Genomic DNA, 18,340 nt, shown 5'->3' with positions numbered 1-18,340 from the left:
CCAGCCCACACAGCAGTGCGCTCCAAGGTTAGCAGAGACTCTTTAATGGGCTCTGGGAACACGGTCCAGCCCTGTACAAAAAACTCAACTTCACTCTGTGGGGGGGAACACAGGAAAACAAGGCCAGACTTGCTGGGACAGGGGTGGCTTTTCAGTTGGTGGGGGGAGGGGGAGGAATGTTCCCAGGGCCTTCGGAGGGCAGCGGGGGCCTCAGCATCGGAGGCATGGGAGTTGGGGGATGCACCCCGGGATTTGAGGGGTGAACTCCAGGAGGCTGGGGATGGACCCCAGGAGCTGGAGGATGGACCACAGGAGCTGATGGGTGGACCCCAGGAGGTGGGGGGTGGACCCCAGGAGGCTGGGGGTGGATCCCTGGGGCTGGGGGGTGGACCCCGGGAGCTGGAGGATGGACCCCCGGGGCCTGGGGGTGAACTGCAGGAGCTGGTGGGTGCACCCCTGGGGCCTGGGGGTGAACCCCAGCAGATGGGGGAGGATGGACCCCGGGGGCTGGAGGGTGGACCCCTGGTGCTGGAGGGTGGACCCCTGGGGCTGGGGGATGGACCCCCGGAGCAGGGGGGTGGACCCCAGATGCTGGTGGGTGGACCACTGGTGCCGGTGGGTGGACCCCAGGAGCTGGGGGGTGCACTCCAGATGCTGGGGGGTGGACCACTGGTGCTGGGGGGTGGACACCGGGAGCCGGTGGGGGCAGCTGAGGAGGGCCCGGAGGCCCCGAGGACGCAGGCCCACTGGGCGGCATGGGGGGCAGGGGCAGGCCTCCTGGCGGGGGCGGGGGCAATGACTCGGGCAGTGGTGGCCGAGGGGGCAAACCATTCATCAGCGGGGGTGGGGGCCGCTTCACCCCAGGAGGCCCTGCAGGGAGGCTCGGCGGGGCCGGTGGCTTCTCCATCTTAAAGTGGAACTGGAGGAAAAACTGGACAGAAAGGAGAGGCTGAGCGTGGCCCCTGGGCCTCGGGCTGGGAGAAGGTTCGGCAACTGCCTGGACCTGCAGTGACTCACCTGCTTAGTTTCCCGGTTCCAGTGAGTCCAAAACTTGCCTTCAGCCTTGTCAATCTCCCTGCTTGGCACCTGCGTGGGGTGGAGCAGGGGGCAGAGACGGGCCTTCAGGACCACGAGATGGCCTGGCTGAGGAGGCCCTTCTGTGAGGGGACAGGGTCTAGCTTAGGGGTAACAGAGTCGACTGATGTTCTTGCTCCACCGCTCAGCAAACCTGCAAGCCCGAGAAAGCCGTGATCTACGCTATGCCATTAACGTCCATCTGGGGACCAGATCTGGTCATGGAATCCATGAACAGCCAGCAGCAGGGACACCTTACTGCTGGGGCCATGTCAGGGGTCTCTGCTTCTGGGCGGACACCCACCTCGATGCCCAGCCCCCGGCCCTCGCGCTGCCTTGTCCTTTGCCACCCTCTCAAGAGGCAAGGGCCCAGAGGGATACCCCTGGCCCTGGCAGGAAGGGGCATCCTGGAGTGGGCTGGAGGCCAGCTGCCCGGACGGAGCAAACTCCTCGGCCGGCTCCCCACCTCTCGGGGGTCCAGTGCGCTACCTTGAAGGCAATGGTCTCGTAGGGCTCGGCGGCCATGAGCAGGTACTGCCAGCGCCGGTCCGGAGGCTCGATCCTCTGCTCGTAGGCGGACATGAAGCGGTGGCGGGGCATGATGCCCTCGGCAATCTCGGGGTAGTCGATCTGTGGGGACACGGCCAGGTGGCAGCACCGCCTCTCAGGGAGCCCCTTCCCTCAGAACTGGGTCCCCAGCCTTTGCTCACCTGGAAGAGGAGGCTCTGCTGACCCATCTCCGTGTCCCTCTGCTTGGTCACTGCAACACAGGAGGTGTCAGGACCAGCTAAGGGGCCCTGGGGCTGGCCTAACACCACCCACAAACGGGAGAGCAGGCCTGGGGGTGGTCACCTGGCTGGGGAAGCACAAGAGCCATCCGCAGCTGGACGGGCACCACCCAGGGCTGGGAGGGCTGCACCGCGGGTGCCATCTGCCCCAGATCACACGGGTGGGGGTGGGGGTGGGAGGGAGACCTCCCCACTGCCCGCCCCCCCACCTGGGGAGCATCGAGTGTGAGGGTCAAGACTGTGCCCCCACTTCTGGGAGAGGGTGCCCACTGCCAGAGCTCTGTGGCTTTGGGCTGCTTTCCACACGGGTGCTCAGTGTCTCCCCGCTACACCCAGGAAGACGCCAGATGGCCTGGACTGGCCAGAAAGCCTGTGGTGGCCTCCCCAGGGAAACAGTGCCATCCCTGTCCTGGCTCACCAAGCAGGCCCACCCCAGGGCCTTTGCACGCCACGCCCCGAAACGCCACCCACACGCAGGATGTCCCCACCTTAGCAGGACGCCTACCAGGTGGCCTGCCGTCCCCACCCCCCCCACCCCCCCCCCACCCCCCCCCCACCCCCCCCCCCCACCCCCCCCCCCACCCCCCCCCCCCCGGCACACGGTCTCCTGTATCCCTTGTGCTCCAGCTGGGCCGCCTGACTGGCTTTCCGAACCAGGTGACACAGGCCACAGGCGCTGCTGCACGCACAGACCCTCCCCCTCCCCTTCCTTTCTCCTCAGGTGAAGAAGAGCCAGCACCCAGTTCCGTGGTCAGAGGAGAGAGCCACACCAGGGCTCGCGCTCACGTCCCACAAGCTCACCCACCTTTGCTAGGAGCGTAAAGAATAACGACACTGCTCCTCCTCCGGCATGTGTGTGAAAGTTCACGGTGGGAAGGCGGTCCCAGCCCCCAGGGAAGAAAGCCCTCTGACAGGAAGCCACTCCCCAGAGGCGGATGGTGTGGGTGTGGGTGTGGGTGTGGGTGTGGGTGTGGGTGTGGATGGGTGTGGGGCTGCCCGCCAAGGCCACAGAGCATCCTTACCTTTGTAGCCCGGGCGGCCGATCTTCACGAACTTCTTCACCTCCACCTTGACCTTCTCTGGCGCCGGCTGGGCGGGGGCCTCCTTGGCCTCCTTGGCTGCTCGCCGGGCCCTGCAGGTGGGACGGACATGGGGCTGAGGCCCCTCCATACAGGCCGCCAAGGCCATAGGCCCAGGTGCCAGGAGCGCCACCCCCCCGCCCTGCCCCAGCCAACCTTGGAGCTTCGAGGTCAGGGGGGACGGGGGTCAAGTGAGGTGACAGCTCTGGTGGGGGTGAGCGCCGGGCATGGGAAGGGGCGCGAGGTACTCACAAGTTGGTCTGATGCTTTTTCCCTTGGGTGTGCGCGAGGTAACTCCCCTAGAACGGGAAAGGGACGCACAGCTCAGGACAAAGCGAGCGGGGAGGTGCCGATAGGCACCCGATCGCTGCTGAGTAGACGAGCGCTAGTGGGTCTGCACACAGGGGAACGAAACCCCCAAAAGCCGGGGGTGAGGCGGGCCTCCGGAGGGTGCGACGCGGGCAGTCTTGCAGCTGCTGGGGTGCAGTGTGGGCTGTGGACACTGCTTGGAAGTGGTGGGGAAACCCGGGAGTGATCATGTCCCGTGATTCCATCTCCACGATGCCCCAGGGATGAGACACGCGAATCAGTGGTTCTCAACGGGGGCCGGTGGTGGGGGCGGTTTCTGACCCCCAGGGACAGCATGCCCAGGACGGTCCTCCCCGGAGGATGAGCAGCCCCAATGCCGCGGGGAGACCCTCCCATATCGGGCTGTTCAATTCAGTGCTGCCGACCGGGGCTGGCAACCACCAGAAACAAAGCACGTCCTCCACACGAGAAAAGGGACAAAGGGACCTACTCGTGCCAGGAGAGGGGCCCAGCGTGAGGGAGCATCAGACTCTCGCCTGCTTCAAAGGCGCAAACTAGAGCCACACCGGCTAGACTTCACAACCCCAACCCTGACGTGGAACGTCCCAGGGTGTCCCCACGTTCCCAGATACACATCTGTGGCAACGGTGCCACCGGTACTGAAGGACTCGCCAAGTCCACAGCAGCACAGGTGGGGCGGGGTGGGGGGTGGGGCAGGGGCGGGGCCACACCTCGTTGTTGTGCAGCGTCAGGCACAGCTTGCACTCGTAGGAGCCCAGATGGTTCTTCATGAAGTAGGGGTCCTGCGGAGGAAGCACGCTTGTTATGCGGTGGGAGGGGCCCTGGGGACCCCGCACGGGCGCTGAGAGAACACCACTCTCTTCAGGGCAAACGCTCGCGGCGGGGGAGGGGGCGCAGAGGACAAGCAGGAGCCCCCCAGGCAGCACCGCAGAGCCCACTGGGTGGGGCTGGGGCTGACCACACGCCCCTGCAGCAAGCTCGGGGAAGGGTCCTCCGGGAGCCCCGGCCCCACGTCCTCGGCAGCCTGGGGTCCAGGAGGCAGAGCCGAAACAGCACCGCTGCTCATGCATCTCCATGGCGCCGACCAGGCCAGCCCTCCTTGTGCCGCAGCACAGCCTGACGCGGGCAGAGAAGCAAGCGGGCCAACCCGAGGCCCTAGGAGACCCCGTCTCTGCACATCCCGTGAGTGGGGCAGGGGCTCCAGGGCCAACTGGTGACCACTCAAGAGGCGCAGAGCAGACGGCAGGGGTTCAGGTCCCAACTCCACCGCCCAGAGACCGTGTCGTCATTGGCGATGACAATCCCACCCTCAACTCTGTTTCCTCATCTGGAAAATGGAAAGAGTAACAGAACTGACCTCCCAGGCCAGGCCTCTGAGGGGCTTTGGGAGCGTCCGGCACACGGTGCGGGCTCGACACACCTCAGAGCGTTTCAAAGTCTAAGAGGACCTATACACTGAACACCAAGGGGCACATCGAGGGCAACTCTGCCTCCAGGGTCCACTGGGCAATGTCTGGGGACGTCAGTCGTTGTCACGAGTTGGGGGCTCCTGGCATCAAGTGTGGAGGTGAGGGTGCTGCTCCACACCCAACAGCGCCCGTGACGGCCCCCACGCCCCAGGGAATGACCGGGCCGCACCTCCAAGCTGAGAAACCCTTAGTCAGTTATTCGCGAAAACCTTGAGTCTGCTCCCTGCTCACGCTGGACACCAGGATAAATCCCCGATGCTCAGCTGGTGTAAACCAGGGGGGCCCCCATCATCTGTATCACCTCCTCTCCCTCCCACTCAGGTGTGGACTGAAATGTGTACAGCATCCCAGGACCACAGAGGTCAGGTGGTCATGGAACCCCGTCTCCTGGGGTCAGTGGAATCCCTATCCCTGGGGTCTCACCGGAGGTGATTCCGCCCCCCAAGGGACACTGAGCGACATATGGAGACATCTGTGGCCACTGTGACTGGGGAGCTCCTGGCATCTGGCGCGGGGGCAGGGCAGGGATGCTGCTGCACACCCCACAGCGCCCAGGGGGACCCACATACGTATCCCCAGGGCCGAGGCAGAGGCCTGTCTCCCTACAGCTCTGTACGGATAAGCTGCTGTCTTTCGCTGCCCGTGGTGCCATCAGGGCCCCCACCACTGGCGACTCCCCACACCTCTGGCTAAGTATAGCTTCCTGTGCTAACAGACCCTTCAAACGTGGGGCTACGAACAGCAGCCGGCCTCTGGTGGACACTGAGAGCTGCCACTCCAGGTGAAGCTCCCTGGTGCAGGGTGGGCACAGGCGGCGGGAGGGCACGTGTACCTTGTTGATGTCGATGGTTTCCAGGGCCAGCTGCCGGAGGCGCTCCCTACGGTCCCGGTTGCTCTCAGAGGAGGAGGCCACGCCCCCACTCCCAGTCTTGCCTCCGGGGCGATGCTGGAAGTCCATGGTGAGGACCTTGGGGCTCTACCAGACCAGAGAGGAAACCTGTGGAGGCCAAGGGGCGGCTGTGAGGCTGCGCAGGAGGCCTCGCCCTCCTGGTTCAGCCTCATCCCCCAGAGCTCTCGCAGCTCTCAGCCTCATGCCCACGCTTTACCAAGTCTCTTCCAGTGGCCGAGGGTCCACTATGGGCCAGGCACATGGAAATGAGGAAGAAGGAGAAACAGGGCATCTCCAGGTGACCTGGTGGGTGGACTGAGGAAGTCCCCCCAGCCTGAGGAGTGCAAAGGCCCAAGGACCCGAAATGGCAAAGGGCAAAATGAGACCAAGGTCTCACTAATTAGTCTCACCTCCTCCAAGAAGCCTCCCCAGACCACCCAAGCCCATGCTGTTCACTCCCTCCTCTGAATTCCCTTTCTGATTGTCTTACACTTATTTCTCTCAGCCTAAATTCTGCTTCTCCGGCTCAGCTGTACATTTGCTGGAAACAAGGAACACATCTACCAACCTATCCCCCCGCCACTGCCTAACGCACAAGATGTTCACGGCTCGTTCGCGGCTGAGGAAGGCTCTCCCGAGCCCTTGATGTCTCTTCCAGCCCAGCCACTGTTTCCCACCCTCCTTCAGGCTCAGCTCAGACCCAACCTCCAGGAACCTCTCTCATCTTACACTCCCTTTCCCACTGGTCAATGTTGGCCCCAGGCCCCTGGCATCTTGTCTCTGTTGGGGTAAATTCACAGGGATGGGGCCCAGGAGTGACTATGACCCCTGCCAAAGATGGCCCCATCTCAATCTCAAGGGTTCCTGGACGTGTCACCTCACGGGGCAGAGGAGACTTTGCAGGTGGGGTTAAGTTACGGCCCCTGAGAAGGGGAGGACCCTGGATTCCCCAAGGGGCCTAGTGTCATCACAGGGTCCTTATAGGAGGGAGGCAGGGGGGTCAGAGGCAGAGAGAGACGGGAGATGCTGCGCTGCCGGCTGTGAGGATGGAGGACGGGCCGCGAGCCAGGGATGCGGCGCCTCTAGAAGCTGGAAAAGGTGGAACCAATGCTCCCCTGGAGGCTCCAGAAGAAATAAAGCTCAGTGAGACTCACAATGAACTCCTGACCTCCAGAGCTGCATCATGAACTTAGGTCGTTTAAGCCACTAAGTCGGTGGTGGTTTGCTGCACCGACCACAGGAAACTAACAGTCCAGGCACCAGCCAGCTGTGCCACCGACCGGCAGTGTGACCTGATGAGTTTACAAAAACCTCACACGTGGTGAGGCTGCAGAATCCCAGAACTAGACTTTTTATTTCACGCCAAGTCCACCCAGAGCCGCCAACTGGTAAAGGCAAAACACTACCAGAGCCAAGAGTTCCAGTCAGTTTGGGGGGAGCCCAGTTTCTCCTCAAGCAGCCAGAACAAGCTCTTGTCCTAGCCGGGAGTACGCGCCACAGGTGTCGTGAGAGCACCTGTGGAGAGGATCCGACTGGCTCAGGAAACCCAAACGCAAGCAAGTACTTAATCACTCACCACGTTACAGTGAGTGCCAGTAGCTATCAGAGACTGAGATGAGGCCAGAGAGAAAAGGGGGCAGGTCTATCAAAACCCATCTGCTAGGGCTTCCCCGGTGGCGCAGTGGTTAAGAATCCGCCGGCCAATGCAGGGGACATGGGTTCGAGCCCTGGTCTGGGAAGATCCCACATGCCACAGAGCAACTAAGCCCATGCACCACAACTACTGAGCCTGCGTTCTAGAGCCCGCGAGCCACAACTACTGAAGCCCGCGTACCCAGAGCCCCTGCTCCACAACAGGAGAAGCCACCGCAATGAGAAGCCCACGCGCCACAACGAAGAGTAGCCCCCGCTCGCCGCAACTAAAGAAAGCCCGCGCAGCAACGAAGACCTGATGCAGCCAAAAAAAAAAAAAAAAAAAAAAAAGACAACAAAAAACCCACCCGTTAAGCAGCAGGCAACACCCCTTCCCCTGGTCTGTGTCCAGCAGGCAGGAGACCCAGCTGGTGCTCCCAGCCCAGGGGAGATCAGGAGTCTTTTCTGGGAAGAGAGCACCAGAGACAGTATTCTCAGACACTGACAGTTGGGGGCCCCCCACACTCCCCAAACCCCAGCACTCTGCCAGGCCCACTGAGCTCGCTAGATGAGAAGCACTACTCTCCATGCAGACTGGTAACTTAACATAAACAGACGCAAAGAAACGTGTGTATCAGAGAAAAAAGAAACCTGGTGAAACATCAATAGAAGATGTTAACGTCCTCCTGGATGACAGGAGACGTTACCACATCGTGAAACTAGAATAGATGCCAAAGGTGAGCATGGTGAATTAAAACCAGACGAACCCTGAGACTTCCCTGGTGGTCCAGTGGGTAAGACTCCACGCTCCCAATGCAGGGGGCCTGGGTTCCATCCCTGGTCGGGGAACTAGATCCCACATGCTGCAACTAAGAGTCCGCATGCCACGACTAAGACCCGGTGCAGCCTAAATAAATAAACAAATAAAGTTAAAAAAAAAAATAAACCTTTAAAAGTAAATACGTGATGAACCTGACAAAACAATGAATACGAGCGCTTGAATGTAAGAGTTAAAGAAGGCTTTCATAATGGAGAACAGGAAAATGAACAACAATAACAACAATAATAGCAAAATAATAACAGGCAAAGCAAGAATCTAGAAATCACGAACTGAAAACAGAACGAAACGTGGGCACACTACTATATTTAAAATAGATAACCAGGGCTTCCCTGGTGGCGCAGTGGTTAAGAATCCGCCTGCCAATGCAGGGGACACGGGTTCGAGCCCTGGACCAGGAACATCCCACATGCTGCGGAGCAGCTAAGCCCGTACGCCACAACTACTGAAGCCTGCGCACCTAGAGCCCGTGCTCCGCAACAACAGAAGCTGCCACGACAAGAAGCCCGCGCACCGCAACGAAGAGTAGCCCCTGCTCGCCGCAAGTAGAGAAAGCCCGTGCGCAGCAACAAAGACCTGACAAATCCAAAAATAAATAACTTTATTCAAAAAAAAGATAATCAATACGGACCTCCTGCATAACACAGGGAACTGTGCTCAATGCTCTGCAATGACCTATATGTGAAAAGAACCTGAAAAAGAGCGGACACATGTATGTGTATAAATCACTTTACTGTACGCCTGAAACCAACACGATGTCGTAAATCAACTATAGACCCACATAAAATAACAATTAAAAAGAACAAACGTGGAGAATATCATCAAAGGAATAACCTATGAAATAAAAGAAAATACCCCAGAACTGAAAGAACCTAATTTTCAGACAAAACCAAAAAAAAATACTCTCAAACGAAGAAACCATTAAATTTCACAGCACTAATGAAAACCTAAAGTTTCTACTAGACAGAAAGAATATCAGAAACAAGAGGTCGGAAACCAGAACGGGACGAGACCCTTCAGGACAGCAGGGAACTCCTAAGACGGGCAATGCTTTCACAGCTCCCACCGGGGGCTTTTGATCTGGAACTTTACACCCACCCTTCTGCCTGTGAGGGTAAATAAAGCCGTTTTCAGCTAACCGAGAGCTCAATATAAAAAAATGAGTCGAGGGCTTCCCTGGTGGCGCAGTGGTTGAGAGTCCGCCTGCCGATGCAGGGGACATGGGTTCGTGCCCCGGTCCGGGAAGATCCCACATGCCGCGGAGCGGCTGGGCCCGTGAGCCATGGCCGCTGAGCCTGCGCGTCCGCTCCGCAACGGGAGAGGCCACAACAGCGAGAGGCCCGCGTATCGCAAAAAAAAAAAAAAAAAAAAAATGAGTCGACTTCTTCAAAAGCTACCTGATGAGCTCTGATGGAAGAAAGGAAGGGGAGTAGATGGTCACACTGAAAACAAGCCAGCCCAGGGGAGCCCGGACAACAGGTTCTAGGACAGCTACTCAGCTGCAAGGTGGGGCTCCAGTCCCGACCGGAGCAGGAGGATGACAGCTTTGAGAGGGAAGTTTCCACGGGGGAAAGGAAAAAAGACATCCATTTGTTTCAACCTGTGGGAAAATACAACCGCTAGGCGTGTGAGGTGAAAACGCTTTGAGTACAAAGGTTTAACAACAAGCAAAGAAAATCAGGCGAATAGGAAAGGTGAAGAAGTTAATGAGCTTTGGGGGGCAGGAAGAAGAATGGTATAAGAAACCTAGACTGACAGGCGGGGAAGTCACTTAACCTCGGGGCTTCGCTTGCGAAACGGGCCCAGCTAACGGGCTCTGGTGGCCTCGGGCGCGGTGCCGGGCGCTCCGCCTCCGGACCTTCCTTTCCACTCGGTGGGCCTGGAACTGGGGCCGCCGTCACCCCTATCCAGGTGAGTCCCGGACCACAGAGCCAGCAAGCCAACGGACGAGTCCTCGGGCGCAGGGAAGGCGCCCCGGACCACGGGAGCCGCCACCCGAGCCGACCCGACCCAATGGGCCTTTGCAGCCGGAGCTCCTAGCGGGCGAGGGTGTGGGGGTCGGGCCTGCCCAGCGCCGGGCGCGGGCGCGAAGCCGGCGCCCGCCCCCAGCCCGCGCCCCTGCCGAGGCGCCCCTCGCCTACTCCCCTCCAGGGAGCCCCTCGCGGTCGCCGCCCTAGCCCCGCGCGGCTCTTAACTCTCACCCGCGGCCGCACCGCCGTCGCCTGTTCGGCCACCACCTCTGCCGCCGCGCCGACTTCGCTTCGTTCTGCACATGCGCGCCGCGGGCTAAGGAAGCACTTCCGAGGGCAAGCGGGGCGGGGTTCTTCCGTGTGCGCATGCCCGGCCCGCCCAGCGGCGCAGGCTAGACGCTTCGGAGGCTGGAGGACTGCGGGCAGCCGGAGTGCAGGCCGGAAGCCGAAGCGCGCGTGCGCACCGGCTCTCACTGTCCTTATCGTCGGCCAAACTCGCGCGGAGCCAGTTCTCGCGGGATAGCGAGTTGCTTCTCGTCTCCCACTGCTGTCCGCCTGTTCCCTTGAGTACTGGGGGCTATAGGTCGTGGGGGTGCTTTATCGTTTCCACCCCGGGTCCACCTTGTTGCTTGGTTACGTGACAACCGTCCATCTTGCCTACTGCTCTGTGCGCCCCACGAGGGCTCTACTCGGCCCCGGCGGCCCCCGGGACGCTTCTGCCACTCGCCGGTGTAGGACAGGCTGAGCGGCCCGGGAGCGCGCAGGCGTAGTAGCTCCGGCCGCGCTTCCGGGACGACGCCGTGGGACTCTTTTGGCGCCGGCAGCGGCGCGAGTGAGGACGGCGGCCCGGAGGGCGCGGCCCAGCGCTCCGCGTTCTGGGTCCCAGCGGCGCCATGCGCTATAACGAGAAGGAGCTGCAGGCGCTGTCCCGGCAGCCGGCCGAGATGGCAGCTGAGCTGGGCATGCGGGGCCCCAAGAAGGGCAGCGGTGAGCGGCCCGAGGCGCCGGAGCGGCCGGGCGGCAGGGCGGCCGGGGGGCGGGGGTGGGCAGCCGCGGAACGCGCGCGAGCCCGCCTTGTTCCCGCAGTGGTGAAACGGCGGCTGGTGAAGCTGGTGGTCAACTTCCTCTTCTACTTCCGGACGGACGAGGCGGAGGTAAGGCGGCGGGGAGGGCGGGGTCGGGGTTTGGGGTTGGGGTCTGGGTCGGGGTCGGGGTCCGGAGTTGGGGGGGGGCGGCCGCAGTTGGGGGGCGGGGTGTGGAGTCGGGGGCGGGGCGGGGGCAGGTTCCCGGTGCCCGCCCCCATGCCCCTGTCTGCCCCTAGCCCGTCGGAGCCCTGCTGCTGGAGCACTGCAGAGTCACTCAGGAAGAGCCCAGCGGCTTCTCCATCAGTGAGTGCGGCCTGGGGCGAGGCTACTTGACCCCGTCCCGCCCCGCTCCACCCCGGCGCGGCCCCGCCTGAGTCCCCAGAGGCTGAGTCCAGTGTCCCGGGCAGCCCCACTCGCGCTGGCTCCTCTGGGTGGGGACCCAGGCCGAGCGCACTACCTCAGAGGCCGCCCTTGTCTTGTTGGGGAGCGCTGCCCTCTCGGGGTGGATGCCTCGCTGTAATTGTTTCATTTCTCCTGGGATCAGGGCCCTGTGCTGGGGGACTGGGAGGATTCTCCTGGGTCGTCTTGAGAGGGTGGGGTCTGCAGGCGAAGACGGAGCTACTAACTAGTCTTCTGGGGAGGCTGCAAGAGTGCCACAGACTAGGGCGCTTAAACAGCAGAAATTTATTTCTCCCAGTTTTGGGGGGCAAGAAGTGTGACATCAAGAGTGTTGGCATGGCTGGTTCCTTCTGAAGGAGAATCTGCCCCCATGATCTCTCTCCCGGCTTCTGGGGGGTCGCTGGCGACCGTTTTCACTCCATCTCTGCCTTCCTTTTCATGGGATCTTCTCCCTTGTGTGGTAGTGTCCAGGTTTCATTTTCTTAAGAACACCAGTCCTGTTGGATTAGAGGCTCACCCTAGTGCAGCGTGACTTCAGCTCAACTGCTTGTAACTACTTAGACCTGCAGTGATTCCACATCCGGATAGATTCATAGTCCTGGGAAATGTCTCATGTTTTTTAAAACTCGAACATACATCTTTTGGGGGACACAGTTCAACCGACGCCCAGCTGGTGGGAAGCAGTGGGCCCAGGCGGGCCGGGGCTGGAAAGGGGACAGTCGTGGACAATGGCAAGAGGAAGTTGAGGGCTGGGTGGGGGGGAGGTGGGAGCGAGCGGGGACAGATGGGGGCTACTCCTTCCGCAGGCTTTCTAGAGGACCCAGAGAGAAAGTATCACTTTGAGTGTTGCAGTGAGGAGCAGTGTCAGGAGTGGATGGCTGCTCTGCGTCGAGCCAGGTGGGGTGCGTCGAGCCAGGTGGGGTGCGGCCACCTTGGGGGCCTGGGGCAGGGGCGGGGCAGGCCCTGTGGACTCACACCACCCTCCTCCCTAGTTACGAGTTCATGCGGAGGAGCCTCATCTTCTACCGGAATGAGATCCAGAAGATGACTGGCAAGGTGCGCGTGGGTGCAGGGGTGGGAGTTGGGGGTCTTCTGGGCCTAGGCTCATGCCGTTCCCCCCCCCCCCACCATCGTCCACCCACACAGGATCCCCTGGAGCAGTTCGGCATATCAGAGGAGGCCAGGTTCCAGCTGAGCGGCCTGAAGGCATGAGTCTGGGTGTGGGGCTCCTCAGCTTTCCTGCTGGGGGCTGGATGAACCCTCCCTGGGTCCCCGGTTTCTTGGCCAAGCCTGGATTTGTCGTGGGAGGTGTCTTGGTTTACAGATTTTAAAAGCCCCAGGATCCGCAGGGGCTGCCTTTTTGAAGAAACAATCCAGCAAGCCCCTTCTGGATGCACTGGGACCCACTGGACTGTGGCACCTCAGTGCCACATGCTGCTGCCAGGGGACAGGTGTCCCCTCCCAGGAGCTGTGCCCAGCCCCTTGGGTGCGTCCATCCAGGCCTGGCAGGTGCCTGAGGCTGGTGCAACTCTCCTGCCCCGTGCAGGCTGAATGTACAACATTAGGTGATGCCGTGAAGGGCGTGGGCCCATGCTGGGGCTGCTGTGAATTCTCCTGCTGAAGGGGCAGGCCCCGGCCGGACGCCTCTGGGCAGAGCTGGAAGGTGCGCCTTTCGGGTGGCCAGTTTGTTCTGTTCAAATAAAGGTACCTCTTTTTCACACGGGACGGCGATGCAGTGAATGCAGAGAGGGACCTCTGTCCTCCGCAGGCTGCCGGTCCCGCAGAGTCACAGCGGGGTCCTGAGGGAAGTGAAGCCCTGCCCAGGTTCAAGGTTTAAGTGCCCAGTAGGAACAGAGGAGAGGAGGCCTAGAACCCAGAGCCAGGAAAGGTAGGGAGGCTGGGGCCCAGCCCACAGGGCCTCTGGGGCTCACAGGCCTCCCTCCGAGTGCAGGCGGGACTTCAGGAAGGGTTTTGTTGGTGGTGTGAAAAGTACCCAAGCAGTCGGTTTCAGTTAGTCAAGGAGGAGGCCCACCCTGGGTGGGCCTGACCTAGTCAGGTGTTGGCCCTGAAGGAGGGGCTGGGCCTCCCTGAGGTGGGGCTCACTGTCTGCTGTGGTCACAGGGCCTGCCTTCCGGAGCAGGTGGGGCTTCTGCTGGGAGTGACCGTCCTTCCCAACTGGGGATGGCTATCACGGCCCGGGACCCTCTTTGCGCTCCAGGACCTTGCCATGTCACGGTCGGGAAGAAACACTGCCACCAGACCAGGTTCAAGTGAAAACAGGTATTTTATTACAGCGTCTACAGGTGGAAACGCAGTGCAGTGGGGTTCCCTTGGGAAGAGGGGGTGGAGCCAGCGCCCCAACTGAAACATAAGCTACCAGAACAAGAAAGCAAAGCCCGTCTCCGTTACAAACCAAGGCAGGGATGCGAGAGCCAGCGTGGATGGATGTGTAAATGAGAACAAACAGTCCTAACTGTAGACGGGCCGGCTGGCAGGATAAATAAGGGCAGTGGGGGGGGGGGCTGGTTCTTAAATAGGTCACGATTCATAGCTGAACAGAGAACGCATCCCCTGACTGGAGGCTGTCCTAGTTGTTAGGTTTTCCTGAGCAAAGCGACAGCAGCCGTCAGACCTGGAGCACCCGCGTCGGCAGCAGCGGTGGGGCTCCCGCAGGGCCGCTCCCCACGCACGCCAGCCGGCGCCCTACTCCCGTGGCTGGCGTCAGCAGCGGCGCTCAGGCTGGGACCGGAGGGTGGGTGTGGAGAGGCCGAGCTGGGCCCCGCTGTGGGGCAGGCCCTGCGCGGGTCGTCCGTCCCCTGGTGCCTGCGCGTGCGTGCAGAGGACAGACGCGGCGCGGTGGTCCTCCCGAAGTGACGCAGTGTTTGTGTACAGTGTCCTTTGTTCAGATGGGGGCTCCGCTGGCCGCGCCGTAGCTTTCTCGGGAGCCCTGTGTTCCTGACACGGGGAGGGGAGCCTCTTGGAGAGGCCGGGGGCCGGGGATCAGGACAGCACCGTCGTGCACTGGCAGCACCGACCTGGGGGGAAGGGGGGCAGGGCGGGCGATCACAGGAGGAAGGCTCCGTCTCTAGCCTGATTGCTGCCCCACACAGTGTAGAGGTGGCTGCAGGCAGCGCACTGGCCCGCTCTGACCCTTGTGGCCTGCGTCCCGGGGGTCAGGAAGCGGGGCCGGGCCTCGGCCACCACACCGACCCCACTCAAGGGCAGGCAGAGGACCCGTGGCGTCCACCTCTGAAGGGTATGTGGAGTCAGCCAGGCCGGGGAAGGCTCACGTTAGGCCACCACACAGAGGCCCACCCTCCCGCGCTCCTTGACGGGTGCCGCCTGGGTGGCAAACACCTGAGGATGGGGCTCCGACTGCCCACGCTCAGCCCTCGCCGGGGCGCCCACCTTTGGCCGATGTTGGCCCTTTCGGGGGACCGAGAGCTTCTCGGGAGGCACACAGACAACATTGCCCCACCCAGGGACCCAGGACCAGTCACAGGTGCTGTGCTCGAGGGACCGAGAACCCTACCGGCCACCTCGGAGCCTCAGGGAGCAGCCCTCCTGCCCGGCCACCCCAAGCGCATCCCTTCCCAAGCACCACCGTGGCCGCTCGGGTGGAGCAGGTGTCACCCCAGCAGGGTGGGCAGGAGGGCCCTGGGCCAGTGCCGCTGTGCACTTGAACAGGCGGGAGGGTTTCCCCTCACTTTCCTTTCCTCCTTTTCTCTTTAGTTTACTGTGTATTCGTCATACAGTCTAAAAATAAATGAAGTCCGTCTATGAAATTTATAAATTTTCATCACCTCTCTATAAAATACTGTCACCTGTCAGCGTGACTCCCTTGTAGACAAAGCAGGCACCCACAACTAACCCGCCTGCGTCCCCGGCCACCACAGGAGCCGACCCTGCGGGGGGGGGGGGGGCTGCGGCGTGAGCCCAGGGCGAGCAGAGACGTACAAAAGTAAATGCACCTGTCACACGAGTGAGCCAGCCAGGCAGGCAGCAGAGTCGGGTACCAGACCCTCCTCACAAGCACCACTGAGAACGGGTCCCCTCCTCGAGGCTCCGCCACCGCAGCCTTGCCGCGCAGGACTGCCGTTCCGATGCCAAAGGCGCCATCCCGAGGGCTGAGCCGAGGCCGTTCACAGTGATGGCGGGGCGGGGCGGGCCTCCACCGGAGACGCCGCCTTTGGTATGGGAAGAGCGGCGGGAATGAACACGCCAGGCGCTAGGACCTGGCGTTGGCGTGGTCAACCTCGAGAGTCAGCACCAAGAGCACGTGGAGGCGCGAGCCTGGCGACGAGATAGCACCGGGCCGGCTGCCAGCGTCTCCGCGGTGGGCCGGTCCTTCGGCGATGTCTTTACATATATTCTCTCATATAATATAGTATCTACATCTCTCGATAGGTTGCCTTCACGACTTCGGTGAAATAAAATAAATCAAAATTGTTTATACTTTTTAAAAAACGATAAATACTTTATCTAAGACTATCGACAGTACAGGCTGGAGCCAGGCCCCAGCGCGCCGTCTCCGCAGCTGTGCGCGGCGCTGATTCACAGTAGAGCCTGTCCTCTGGCCTCCATCCGTCCTCGCCGTCCTGCGGGGGGCCCCGCGCCGCCAGCCCGCCCCATCCTTGCATAGTCTCGCGGTTGAGGTAGAAATCCTAGTTACCTGCGGACACGGCGCGGGAGGAAAGGCAGCATAGCGTTAGCCTCGCGCCCAGACGAGCCCGTCGCACCCCCAGGCCAGGGCGCCAGAGCCACCTACGGACGGACGGACGGACGACAGACGGCAGACGAGGTGGTGGCAGCACCCTGAGCCACGCCTCTGGGCCCTGTCAGAGGCAGGAGGTCCTGTCCCCAGGCCCTTCCAGTGCGTGTGGGGCGCTGGTTGGGTCCTGGCCTCCCCTCCTCCCCAGGAGACCCTCCCCGGTCCCCACGCCGGGCAGCGCTCCAGGACAAGCCTGCATGCCCCAGGAGTGAGGCCGGCGCGGCCAGGACGGCAGGCAGGCAGCGTCCACTGTGGGCCTGGTCCCCGACCTCCCAGTGCACGTCTGCCCTCTCCAAGCTCCTCTGACGGCGCGAGGCCATTGCAGGCTGAGCCGCCCTACCTTCTGGGCTTTTCCAACAACCGAGGCACAGCCCATCCCCAGGCCTCGGGTAGGGCTGTCCACTGACCTGCACCCTGACCAGGAGGCCGTCAGACTCCAGCGGCCTCTCATCTGTTTCCACTTAAAAACACGACAGACAGCCAAGGACGGCAGGCAGGACCCCCGCTCCAGTCCTGGCCCCACGGGGATGTGGACATGGCACCAGCAGTGGCCAGGCCAGCTGCACCGGGGCCCAGGACCCTCCCTGGAGGCCTCGCAGACACCTGCCCCCTCCAGCTCCCGAAAGCGGGCCCTTCCTACGCTTGTCTCCGCTGACCCCCACACGGACGGTCTGAAAGGCAGCCCGTGCGTCTCGGAGGCCGGAGGAGCCGGGCCTCGGCCACAACTACAGAGCCCCGCCACCGGCCCGGCGTTCCTGCCTGTGGGGCTGGCGCCACACTCACCCTGCTGCCCATCGGCCCCTGCAGGCAGGCCCTCTAGCTAAGGAGCCCAACAAACGCGACCCCCACGTCCAGAAGGCCTGCCGTGTACCAGGTGCCTTAAACGCGTTGAGCTCTCCCCAAACCCTCATAAGGCGCGTTTATGGAAACGGGCTGAGGGGCCCAAGAGCGCACACAAAGGCAAAGCTGGGATCCTGAGCTGCCCCCATGACCCCACGCCGGGGCTGCCCAGGTCCCAGGCTGCTGCAGACGCCAAGCCTAGGGCGGCGGCAAGCTCGAGCTAGGCTCCACCCGGCCAGGACGCCAACCCTGACTGACTCCTCCTGGCCCCCTCCCTGGTCGACCTGGGGGGAGGGTCCACCGGCAGCGGCGGAGGGGGCGGGGCCAGCCACACCCTCCCTCTCTCTGCTCTCGCCGCCCGGGTTCCCTTGCCTCCCTGGCTCTTCGCCTTCGCACCTCCCGGCCGCAGGAGAGCAACCTTGGCCCCCGGGCCCCTCCACGGGGCCCCGCGGGCCCGCCTGTTTTCTGCAAAGGAAGGTCAGTTCAGGTTCTCGTATGGGCCGCCTGGTCGAGCTCTAGCCTTACCTTACAGAATACGAACTGCTAGCTAAGCAAGGTCTTTATCGCGGCTTAACCCCCGCAAGGCGCGCGGCATACGGAGGTGGCATGCCAAGGGAAACCCACACGGCGGGCGGCCCCGTGGAGCTGGCCTGCGGGATCACGGGCGCGGCCTGGGCCAGGGCCAGCCCGGGCAGGGGCGGGTGGTGCACCGTGAAGGAGGGGCGGGACACCTTGTGCGGAAGTGAGGCGAGCTTGATGGACAGAGAGGCGTTAGCAGGCGGCACAGAGGCAGCAGAGGAGGCAGGTAAGAAAGCTTGGTTAGCTGGGAGGGACGCGAGGTTCTGCAGGAGCACGGGCTCAGAGTTAGCCGGGAGCAGCGCGGGGGGCGGAGGCAAGGCGGCGTTAGGAGGGGGCGGGGCGTGGAGGGCGGGCGGCCCCGGAGGGGGCCGGCCCAGGTGCGGAGGGGGCGGGGGCGGCCTCGGCTCCGCAGGGGGCGGGGCCTGAAAGGAAGAGGCCGGGGTGCTGGCCACCGCCTGCAGCGGGGTTAGGCTCAGCGTGGCGCTGCGACATGCAGCCCCACTGCCGAAACTGGCTCCAAACGGATGAGCGGAGGCGGGAGGCACCGCGTGGTTAAAGGCACCTGCAAACAGGAGAGAAAAACCCAGCTTCAACAGG

General features: G+C 62.3%; 3 protein-coding genes across 16 annotated transcripts in view; 1 reads left to right on the top strand and 2 right to left on the bottom strand.

Moving 5' to 3' along the window:
- Positions 1-28: 28 nt before the first annotated feature.
- On the bottom strand, positions 29-10,443 carry SF3A2 (splicing factor 3a subunit 2). Its single transcript, XM_004286358.4, has 9 exons — positions 10,301-10,443; positions 5,573-5,737; positions 3,982-4,053; positions 3,194-3,240; positions 2,885-2,994; positions 1,785-1,834; positions 1,564-1,704; positions 1,018-1,086; positions 29-931 (listed from the first exon to the last, which is right to left on the bottom strand). Exons 2-9 carry the CDS (start codon positions 5,696-5,698, stop codon positions 152-154), a joined length of 1,395 nt encoding a protein of 464 aa, XP_004286406.1. The 5' UTR covers positions 5,699-5,737; positions 10,301-10,443; the 3' UTR covers positions 29-151.
- A 478-nt stretch (positions 10,444-10,921) lies between these two features.
- Positions 10,922-13,278, top strand: PLEKHJ1 (pleckstrin homology domain containing J1). 3 transcript variants are annotated; one of them, XM_004286359.4, is made up of 6 exons: positions 10,922-11,056; positions 11,156-11,223; positions 11,391-11,457; positions 12,360-12,450; positions 12,546-12,609; positions 12,700-13,278. In XM_004286359.4, exons 1-6 carry the CDS (start codon positions 10,963-10,965, stop codon positions 12,763-12,765), a joined length of 450 nt encoding a protein of 149 aa, XP_004286407.1. In that variant the 5' UTR covers positions 10,922-10,962; the 3' UTR covers positions 12,766-13,278. The 3 variants fall into 3 exon arrangements, with proteins under 3 accessions (XP_004286407.1, XP_033273449.1, XP_012394762.1); XM_033417558.2 differs by having other exon boundaries at positions 12,360-12,455; XM_012539308.3 differs by having other exon boundaries at positions 12,360-12,469.
- A 2,721-nt stretch (positions 13,279-15,999) lies between these two features.
- Positions 16,000-18,340, bottom strand: part of DOT1L (DOT1 like histone lysine methyltransferase) — a 55,075-nt gene continuing 52,734 nt past the window's right edge. For 11 of the 12 annotated variants that reach the window (XM_049708516.1, XM_049708518.1, XM_049708519.1 and 8 more), the window contains one exon: positions 16,000-18,305. In XM_049708516.1, coding sequence (XP_049564473.1) covers positions 17,725-18,305 — 581 coding nt within the window. In that variant the 3' untranslated portion in view covers positions 16,000-17,724. The remainder of the gene's footprint in view (positions 18,306-18,340) is intronic. The other variant, XM_049708526.1, reaches the window with a different exon arrangement.

The sequence above is a fragment of the Orcinus orca genome, chromosome 3 (genome assembly GCF_937001465.1).
Source record: "Orcinus orca chromosome 3, mOrcOrc1.1, whole genome shotgun sequence".
NCBI classification, from domain to species: domain Eukaryota; kingdom Metazoa; phylum Chordata; class Mammalia; order Artiodactyla; family Delphinidae; genus Orcinus; species Orcinus orca.
The sequence above is the reverse complement of the archived record's forward strand: the minus strand, read 5'-3'. Positions and strand labels throughout refer to the sequence as shown.

Coding starts and splice junctions, on each gene's coding strand:
- SF3A2 (XM_004286358.4), bottom strand. CDS start 5,698: ATGGACTTCCAGCATCGCCCCGGAGGCAAGACTGGGAGTGGGGGCGTG. Junction 1,087..1,563: donor ACGAGACCATTGCCTTCAAG/GTAGCGCACTGG, acceptor CACCCCACGCAG/GTGCCAAGCAGGGAGATTGA. Junction 932..1,017: donor GGAACCGGGAAACTAAGCAG/GTGAGTCACTGC, acceptor CTTTCTGTCCAG/TTTTTCCTCCAGTTCCACTT.
- PLEKHJ1 (XM_004286359.4), top strand. CDS start 10,963: ATGCGCTATAACGAGAAGGAGCTGCAGGCGCTGTCCCGGCAGCCGGCC. Junction 11,057..11,155: donor GGGCCCCAAGAAGGGCAGCG/GTGAGCGGCCCG, acceptor TTGTTCCCGCAG/TGGTGAAACGGCGGCTGGTG. Junction 11,224..11,390: donor TCCGGACGGACGAGGCGGAG/GTAAGGCGGCGG, acceptor GTCTGCCCCTAG/CCCGTCGGAGCCCTGCTGCT.